Source organism: Ptychodera flava, unplaced genomic scaffold, assembly GCF_041260155.1.
Source record: "Ptychodera flava strain L36383 unplaced genomic scaffold, AS_Pfla_20210202 Scaffold_88__1_contigs__length_448041_pilon, whole genome shotgun sequence".
NCBI classification, from domain to species: Eukaryota; Metazoa; Hemichordata; class Enteropneusta; family Ptychoderidae; genus Ptychodera; species Ptychodera flava.
This window is the reverse complement of record NW_027248410.1, coordinates 155,882-166,363: the sequence shown is the minus strand read 5'-3', so window position 1 is coordinate 166,363 and position 10,482 is coordinate 155,882. Positions and strand designations below refer to the sequence as shown.

The 10,482-nt window shown below is 40.7% G+C and overlaps 1 protein-coding gene and 1 long non-coding RNA gene across 2 annotated transcripts; one reads left to right on the top strand and one right to left on the bottom strand.

The window, feature by feature from the left end:
* Positions 1-200: 200 nt before the first annotated feature.
* On the bottom strand, positions 201-1,744 carry LOC139129071 (uncharacterized). The gene is made up of 3 exons (XR_011551494.1): positions 1,728-1,744; positions 745-818; positions 201-304 (listed from the first exon to the last, which is right to left on the bottom strand). It is a non-coding gene; the product is annotated as an uncharacterized lncRNA (long non-coding RNA).
* Positions 1,745-7,004: 5,260 nt separating this feature from the next.
* Positions 7,005-8,201, top strand: LOC139129063 (uncharacterized protein KIAA1958-like). The gene has a single exon (XM_070694737.1). The coding sequence runs from the start codon at positions 7,005-7,007 to the stop codon at positions 8,199-8,201; it is 1,197 nt and encodes a 398-aa protein (XP_070550838.1).
* Positions 8,202-10,482: the final 2,281 nt, after the last annotated feature.

The following is a 10,482-nucleotide window of genomic DNA, read 5'->3' as shown; positions in this document are numbered from 1 at the left end:
TAACAATAAAAAGTTTAAACATGTCTGTCTGTTGTGTGACCACGACAAAGATAATGTCACAGATATGTAATAACAGCTGAAATTTAAACAAAACCCAAAGTGTTAGTGTACTATGTGGAAATATGAAGAACATTCATGCTGATGTAATTATTATCACTGCACATAACGATACTTGATCACCTTTAGAATTCCATATCTGAGGGCAAAGTCTTCATTCTGCTTACACATTGTACACAGAGAATCCATTGTTAATTTGTGGAGCTGAAGGCATTTTCTGTATCGAGTATGTTATGTCCTGGACAATCTGTTGAAAAAGAAACAAATAATATCTATTACCGGTTAGTGGAAGTCAATAGTCACATTTGTACAGGAAGTTATTTGCTGGAAATGAATGGCTTTTAATATTTAACCATCTTGAGTGACAAGATGGCTCACAAAATTTGTGTAAGCAATTTGAAGGACCCAAGTTCAAATCGTGCTGTGGAAACATAAATTTGCCTTGAATAACAGAATCAACCATTACATCTTTTTGGCCAAAGGATTTGTGAGGTATGTGTCTGTATTAATCATCTAAGTTGCCAGTTTGAGGTTATTATCAACATGAAAAAAAAATATCACCCATGAAACAGTATGTTTGTTATTGAGAGAATGGCATGAGGATGCTTGCAAATAAGCTGTGGCAAGTCAGTTTGCCTGAAAATCACACAGAAAGGTAGCGTGAAACAAATGTGCAGTTTTACTCACTTTTTCTGGTAAAATGGGGCATCTCTTTACTGTGGCAATAGCTCTTGTTGCAGCTATTTGTTGGTGTCTCCGTCCTATACAATAATGACAAAGGATTATTAAATGCAATTTTCCTGTGAACTGATGGATGACAAAATTTAAATGATTGCCATCTTTCCGTTCAGGATGGACAATGGCAAGGGGTTATTAAATGTATAGCGGACTATGAACGACGTACACCGGACGACGCATCCATGATCCACCTCAAAGAATAGCCCTGCATACAGGTCTGTGTGTTCCCGGCGTTATAACTTACGGCCTCCGCATAACTGGGGTCTCTGCGGTCCGGATGAGGACTGCAACGAAAACGCTGTCTTTTTAGACGAAATTCTGCTCTATCGGGGCAAAATCCTTTCCCTGCCTACCTTAACCTCCTTACCGACCCAAGGAAAAATGCGATTAACTTCTCCTAACATCCAAATCCGCTCGTTTTCTGAAACATAACGTACTTGACAAGTTGTTTACCCACGGGGATCGCCATTTTGAATCTCGCTGCAACAACCCCAGTTATCTCCATATAGACCGTTGCAGAGCTAGCTAGTGGTGGAGTCTGGAGGCCGTATAAACGCCGGGAACACACATACCTGTACTCAGGGCTACTCTTAGAAAAGCTCCTCATCGCTGACCAGCAGCAACAGTGGAGCTAAGAAAACGCATTTGATTATTCACCGAGCATGGACGATTTCGGGGAAACACATTCATTCGCGGTCGTGAAAAGCCATGCAAACACGATAAACATACACCCGTCCATGGTGTAGCGGTATGTCGAAGACAATGGCGAATAGTTGTGACAAGGAAATTTTCACTTTTTCCGACAATACTCAAACGCATGTATGTTACTTAAAAATGGTTCAAGCTTGCCAATATGCTTTGAGGAAAAAATAAGCGCGGTTTAAATCAATGACTTTGCAAATCTTCCACGGAATATGCAAAAACAAGCTTACGTTTGATTTGTGGCTGTACGTGCATTCCAAGACGTTGGTTGCAACTTGCATCTGATCATGACCCGTGTATTTGTGGTGGCGAATAGCTATCGTTGAGGTACATAACCAGTTCTTGCTTGCGAAGTAATTCTTCATCGGTGACGGAAGCCATTAACTGTCGACTTGTACCGGAGTACGGAATCGTAAGCGCTGATACGATCGTCAGTAATGCCTCGGCTACGTACGGTGCGAAGGCCAGTGTAATTCGGATTTTTGGCGGGCGCAGTATCATATCAGTGCCACACAGGAATTAATACGCAACTGCCTAAAGTGAAGGGATGGGGATTCCAATAGCCAGCGGTCCCTTTAAGAGTACGATCAATCAACAAGTACTATAATTCTTACATATGTCACGGAGATATAATATCTATGACGAAGTTTAAACATTGGCTTGGTGAATCATTGTGTAAAATTGAACTATTTTAAAGTGCAATGTTACAAAGGGTGAAAGGACGGTCAAAGGTTAAGGACTTCCTCCTTGTACGCTGTTTTGGTAATTTGAACGACCGTCTGAATATCAGTTGCGTTTGCTATGGCTTGTGTATATTTTTGGCACATTCAGGGGCATAGAACATCCATTTCAAACATGTCCTTATTAATAAAATGCGTCGGACTTGTCCCAGGATCAAGGCTGTGGTCTGGCAAACATTCAGGATACGCCTACAATCCGGGCCTACAGAGAATAGCATTGATCGCGATTTCAGGTTTGATAGGCCTAGGCCTACTACTGCATGCGCGCATTCGGTCAAAGTTTGTTGTTGTATGCGTGACTCAGGGTTGTGGTAGCTTTAGTCTGAGCTATGAATTACTGTGGTTTTTACTTCCGTCGTTGTCTTGGAAAATGTTGACAATCCGACGCATAGGCCCTACATTTGTTTTTGCATGTCAATGAAAGAAAAATGACGTCATTTGATATCAACGCTTTTTATTGTCAATTAGGCCTAATTCCTTCAATTTGTTTTGATATTTATGTGCCCACAGATTTGAAGCAAGTCCTTGTCTTTTGCTCAATTGAAAACTTCAGAAAATTGTATCACCCCAAATTAAAGCTAATCAATCTGTTGCACTGAATGCGCATGGTCCTCCCTATCGTGCGAAAGGGCTGTCAAGTTGTGAGGTGATGTAAAATTCTGGTTTAGAAATTAACCAGTGACTGATGATGACAATGGCTTGAAAACAGGCCGATTAATTTCATAAACTTGAATGGTTTAAACTCAAACCATGCCCACAAAGCTGCCACTTGTGGTTGGCTTAAAGATGAGCCAATGAATTTGTTGGTATATAAACAAACCAACGATGCCAGTGGCTCAAATTTAAACCGATAAATTATATTGTCAGGGGCTTAAAAAGAAGCCATTCGTCTTAAATTATACCAAGACGGGCTTGATAATAAGCCACCAATGTATTGGTATGAATACACGCCATCCATACTCTGTGTGGTGGCGTGACTTCAAACCATAAAAACCTTAGTGGATTTCGGGCAAACCGAACTTCTACACACTGGTTCACCCGCAAGCCACCTACAAACCAAGTTGTTATATTTCAAGCCAGAAGAATTTGCAGTGGTGGGCCGTAGTACGGGCGCTTGTCATCTCGCTGTCACAAGTGTCGAATCTAGTAGACATATACATGTATTTGAAATGAATATACTAAACCGGACATCCATGATAGCGTGATGGCAAGCGCCTGTGACTCGGGCTACAGTGAGCGAGAATCAAGAACCTCGTACGGCACAAATGAAAAGCAAGCCCGAACAAAATGCACATCCACTTAGTTTTGTGAGTGGTCAATCGTACCCGGAAATGCATGAAGACAGAAAAAAATCGTGCTCCACCGGTGCTCCAATAACCGACAAGAATAGTTGACCTATCGTTGCAAAGCTTACAAACTCTCCGTACTACAGATGGTAAAGTTAAATTAAAATTTGGTCAACAATATATGATGCTATATTTGGCGAGAAATAAGTTACTGTAAATAGACTAGGTCAAATACTATTTATAGAAAACTAACTTGACAAAGGAAGCATCCAAAGAAGTAATTTTCGATGTACTAATCACTTTTGTCAGTCGCCATCTCGACCGTACCGAGTCGTGATGTGCGCAAATCTAAAAATTGCCGAGTGCTAAAATTTGCCCTGGATGGAATGTAGCTGAAGTGATCCGAACTCGCTGCAATCTACAGCCTTAATTACATGACTTATTATTCATGACATTGGAGACTGAGGTTCACTGGTCGGCCAATCCTACTATGCTGTATTTACCCATGACCTGGACTGGTTCTCGTCACAGCTCCTATTCGCAGTCGAGCGGAATTCCCTCTGCTCTCATACTGATGTGCGCCCCCCGACGACGTAATCAGTCACTGCTGATCAACGATTAAAACACTTTCAGAGATTGCATTTTTCTATTATTTTTATGTTTAGATTGAATTTGAAAGGCGGAAATAGATGTTTCCGTAATATAACCTGAGTTCAAACCAGGTTTTGTAAATATCACATGTCTTTAATTACCTGGGGGCTACCAAAATACTATTGCTGTACCTATACTTAATTAGTATAAGATGGAGTTATCAAAGTTATTCTTTATGATAATTCAAAAAAAAATAACGAAAAAGTTATAAAATATTAACAATTCATCTCTATACTCAAATCAAAATGCTTCCGTTTTCTTCGTGACAGATAGATATCCCTAATAACAATGACAATAGAGGCTGTAGTCGTGTTGATTTACAATATACAATCTGGGCTTTGGTAGGACGCTACGATCAACTACGTGTTACTAAAGCATAGCCTCGTGCACATCTTTCAATCATATGTTTTTGTGGTTTTCTGCTTTAATTGTTCATTCCACCCTTGCATATGATGAAGGAGACTGTACGTCTTTGAAAGCTCATGCTACAGTAAATTTTAGTGGACAATAGCGTTCACGTTGCTACCAAACCCAAGATTAGATGAACCATAGATCCTAAAGCTCCAGGGTCTATGTAATGAACAATGAGTAATTTAATGTGTTTTCGAAATGATGGCGTTTTCTCATGCCAGACATCTGACCTGTATTAACCTGCTGACCACAGGGTAAACAATAAATACAAAATGTATACTGCAAAATATATGAATAGCAACATTGTCGGGAATTTTCGTAAAACTTGCAACCATTGTCAAGATAGCAAAGCGAAAATATATACATTAAAAACAAATCTCAACGCAATACGCCAATGAGAATTCAATGACATTATCATACACTAAACTAGACTAAAACTACAACTTGATACATGCCATTCCGACACACTTCAGACAAGAAAACGCGTTGACCCACTCTTCATTTTTGTATGTTTTTTATTGTGACATATGCAGTAATACGAGAACGAAATGGCGAGACAAAGTAAGCGCTCTGTACTCGGAGCATTTGCATTCGCAGTTGCGCTGTATTGATTATTTGGCCGTGCCACACTTGCTAAGTGCTCGTGCCAGGACGGCCGCCGCGGCAGACTTAAGCAAACCAGAGTAGTTCCCTTAATACGGTTCGCTCGCATTGTCTCACCATGGGGTTCAGCCATGTTAAAATATATTCCAGTTGAAAGAGTAACAGGTCACGTTGTGTCTGTTTCTCAATATTCTGTTAATGGAAAAGATTTGCTTTCAATTTCTCTGATGAGAGTTAATGTTATACTTCTAAATAAACAATAGAGTTGGATGTGTTGATGTTTTATAGTTCCACTTTCGTTTGTGTTAATGTTTGTGTTTTTAAGTTAGTTTGTTACGGTACCTTGTATAATAACATATCAAATGAAACATGATATCTTTTGCAAGTACTCGAGACAGAGACTAAAGCATACATTCACATCGTTCCATTTCGTATTCTATGTAGGGAAACATACAATGTTTCCAAAACGTTACCAGTACACTACCGAAAAGCATGAGAAAAATGACACTAAGATAACACTTCCAAACTAACATTCTTGTTTTCGACCAAGTCTTCCTGAAATTGTCCATGTCATTTATATCGCAACAATTAGGATCGAAATATGATGCTAGGTACAAAGTTATCTTTCATCAATTTATTTTCACAACCTTCAAGATTACCACACAAGATAACATAAATCGAGACAATAAACTCTCCATTCAAAGCAAATTGGATTTTTTAAAAATCTATCTGCAAGCAAAGGAGAAAAAGAAACACAGAAAAACACACTGTGTATTTATATAAGCTCATTTTTATTTGGTTTCTTTAGAAACATATGTTTGATAATAATGTTAATGTTGTGTTTGTTTTCTTTATTTTTAAACCGAAACTCTACCAGCACGCGGACGGCAAACAAAGAATGTTTTTGAAAGTGCCTAAACGGGAAAAACCTTCCCCCAACAGTTTCGGAACGAAGCGTAACCACTTCCGGAACCATTACCATGATGTTCATGTTAAAATGAATGAAAATGCAGACGTTATTTCCTCCTTTTTCAAATGTATGCATCGTAATGCTAATTATATGTTTTACATTTATGGACAGGCTGACTGGACACCATTACATAATGCAGCGTACAACGGTCACGAAGCCACAACAAGATTACTATTGCAATCTAAAGCAGATATCGATGCTCGGATTTTGTAAGTAATCTTTATCATATACCCATGACCGTATCCGTGTCTCCTCTGACGCGTCGTGACGTGGAACGTAAAACATCAGTCTGATACGGCATGTTATACGTCATCAATTTTTGTTTATTTCCAGGGACTTTTTTTTCCAAAATTGCGACCTCTGTATGACAACAAAGCTTTGCCTACGATGTTCTGTCCGAGCCCGAAAAGTGGGAGGGCTTTGAAGCAGAGGGAAATGTGGGGTTACATTATTAAATCACATGTGCTTATATGCAATTTTATCGCTGCTACAAGCATGTGGGCATTCATACACGAGCGATGTTCGATAGTTTGTTCAGAGCTGCTGGACGGTCGGTCAGCGGGCAGCAACGTCTGCGGCGCACAGGCGGGACTTCCCGCGTCAGCAATCTGCGTCCGGTACATTGCAGACGATCGCCGACGCTGGAACATTTTCCTCCCCAAAAAAGAGATCTTTAACTAATAAACTGTTTAAAATTATAGTTACCATTAAAAAAGATTCGTTGTAAATGTTGATCTGAATGGAAAATATTTATTTTTCGATGCAACTTTCTAGAAAACAACAAAATTTGTGTCGAAAACTATCCCGCAAAAATGTTTCCCTGGCAACGCAATGCTGCTTTCCATCATGTCTGCCGACGAAAATCTGCAAGAGCTGTTCCTCCTCTCTCAACTGCTATCTGACGAAGAAATATTTCAGAATTTGCCTCCCGAGCCAAGTCTACCACTGCAGCAACCTGACCAGCAACGGTATGTTGATTATTCTGCCCTTGACCAAGCCGAGTTCATTGAACAACAAAAGAAACGAAATACCGTTCGAAATACCAACACAGCGGTGAAGCAGTTCGAGCAATGGTTGAAAGCAATGCGACCAACTGAAAACCGCCCAATCTCTGATATTCCGCCAGCCGAACTTGATGAGTACTTGGCATCCTACTTTCTCGGAGCAAGGCAAAAAGATAAGAGTGAATATGAACCCGACACTCTGACTAACTACCAGCGAGGTATCGACCGCTTCCTGCAAGACAGTGGATACGGACATTCGATCATCCGTGACAAGGAATTTGAAAAATCGCGTAAATGTCTTGCAGCCAAACGCGTTTCTCTGAAAAAGCAGGGAAAGGGAAATAAACCAAATGCTGCCGAACGGCTGACCGACGAAGAAATAAAAATACTTACGGAGCAAGGTATCATCAAAAGATCAACCCCCGAGTCTCTGTTCAATGCGTGCACAAACAACACAAAGATGCTTGGGTTTCGCGGCGGACAAGAAAATAGACAGTTGAAGTGGGGAGATATTGTGCTCAAAACAACTGCAGGAGGGCTGGAATATCTTGAATTTAATGAGAGAGAAACTAAAACACGATGGGGTCAGGCAGTTGGTCCAACCAGACCTTTCAATCCAAAGATATTTGCGACTCCCGACAACAAGGATTCGTGTCCGATCGAAACGTACCGCCAGTTCGCCAGTCGCCGACCAACGGAAATGAGCACACCAGAAAGTCTGTTTTACCTCGCCATCAACTACGTTCCCGTAAACGACATCTGGTACAAAAAACTTCCGATGGGGCAGAATAGACTTGCCAGTGTTGTCAGAACAATGACCAGTAAAGCAGGCATTGCTGGCAAGAAAACAAATCACAGTATGAGGAAAACGGCCATCACTAACCTCCTTCACACCGGTGTTCCACCAACGCGAGTCCAGCAGCTCTCCGGTCACAGCAATGTACAGAGCGTCAACAATTACGCAATACCATCGCTTGAACAACAACAAGAAATGTCGAATGTGCTCTGCAACTCAAATACCTCTCAACTATCACACTAACACCAGGCCGTCGTCTCACCACCCCGCCTCCGTCGTAACAACATCGTCCGCGGAAAATACTTTTCCAAACGCAGGCTGCGGCAACAGCTGGCATTTTCAGTCACGCGTCATCTACTGGCGGCTCTTTCACGATCAACGTAGCGACTGGTAATTGTCAGCCAAAGTCTCCACCAAGAAAACGTCGCAGGGCAGTCATTTATGACACGTCTAGCTCGGACAATTCCCAGGAGTAGAACTTATACATGCTATGTGTTCAGCAACATTCAAGATTGACAATTTCTGATGATTTGTTTGGAATGATTTTGGTCATGATTGAATTTGATGTTATGATGTTCATCTTGCATTTATCGATCAAATCCATCTTTTTTCACTTCAATCAAAATTTACCAATATAAAACGAAACATATTACTAGTACATATGAATTTAACGTTCCTTTATTTCAGATCTAAAGAGAGTTACAGGACAGGTTGATGTAGAAAATATATGTGATAAAGTTGATGTTTACAATCTGTTGTATTTCGCGCTACTTCGTCGTTCCTGTTCACGTCAGCCATGTTTCAGCAAGAGTTATTAAAGTGAATTCAAACTTACAATATTGTCCGTGTAATAATTATCCACCAGAACACCGGGATAGTGACCAGAATAAGTAAATTGGCTCCATTCCTTTTCTGAACTGCGGTAAATTGCGCTGAAATAATCCTGTTTAGACACTCGACACGATGCGATCGACGACTTGATCAGCTGTTGTAAACAAACATGTATCAATGCGCTCAGACCAGCGGCAGAATATAAAAACATAGTCCCTTCGAAAGACTGACAAAAACTAATAAAATTTCTTTATTTTTAATTACCTTTTACATAAATATACGGTCATGGGCATATGATAAATCGGTTATCCCACGATATCAGCGCTTGGTTGGGACGTATTGCCACTCGTGAGGGTGCGCGCCGCATCACACTCGTCTTCGACTCGTGTGATGCGGCTCGCACCCTCACTCGTTGCAATACGTCCCACAAAGCGCTGATATTGTGGGATAACCTCATACCATTAGTTTACAATGAAAATTCACAGGGTGTCCGGCAGCTCATTCAGAATTATACAATTATATCACAATGAGGTGATATCGAATTTATTTAAAACGTCAAATGCATTAATTAACTCGGCGCTTAAATAAAGCTTACGATCGCCAGGGATCTATTAAAATAATTCTAAAGATATGAATTAAAGCACATATAAAGTAGATGTAAAACATTAACTTGTCGGCATTTGCATTGTTGTCAAAGATAAATTAGGTTGAGTGGGAGCATTATGTACTTTAATGATTGAATACGATGGATGTAGTGAATACACACAGCGCACTACAAAGTTTATAAGCATATCCTCTTAAATTGCGGTAGACTTGGCATATCACGAGTGCTTGTTGTAATGGAGACGATCCTTACTCATACACGTAGCTGAGTGCAAGTTCGGACGAGTACCTTTTTCCAAGTGGCTACCTGGTAAAAAGATACGTCTTGGTTTCAGCCAATAAGTATCCGCGACACTGACGCAATGGCGAGTGAAAAATACTGGCTTAGGGTGAGGTTTGCTTGAAGCTGCACTCATAACAACGACTCCAAGACAAATTATCACCATAACGTTGGATTGTCTGCCGAGTGCTCTGCAAGTCTACGCATCACTATCGTAATAAGTGGCAAATTGTATTTCTCAATTTCCAATATTTGAACCGTAGTTATGTTATCGCAATAGAAAATCACGCGTTTGCGTTGCCGAGTTACCCCCCCCCACCCCCCGCCGCCGATAGGAAAGAGTAATCGGTTATTATCAAGCCATAGTTTGTCATTCAAATTCCAATGGAATCACGGATAAAGAGCAGTAGTAGGGTGAGGAAGTTGGTTCGATATCAAGGAACAGAGATACGCCGATCGAGCATCAAAGAAAATCATGCTCTGATGTTACTGCTACATTCAGCATAAATTGTCACACGCCCCTGTAGTCAGCCCTCAGTCTTTGGTAATTCACTCAGTTGAGGAGTGAATGTAAAAAGAGATACAATAACACGGCATGCAAAGTCTAAGCAACCTTCAAAACAAAACAGTTTGTGTTTGATGCATGATCTACAGTTCCTACAATGTCCGATAATAGCCAGTAGGCGGTCACACTTACGAAGTGGTATGTGTGCTTCTTTACCCTTCATGCCAAGTCAATAAAGGCACTCCAAGAAATCATGTTGGTCCAGCAGTCTTGTCCGGCGCTGGGGTACTTGCAGTCTTTTGGAA

Bases quoted from the DNA above. Each gene is read 5' to 3' on its own strand.
- LOC139129063 (XM_070694737.1), top strand. From the start codon at position 7,005: ATGTCTGCCGACGAAAATCTGCAAGAGCTGTTCCTCCTCTCTCAACTG.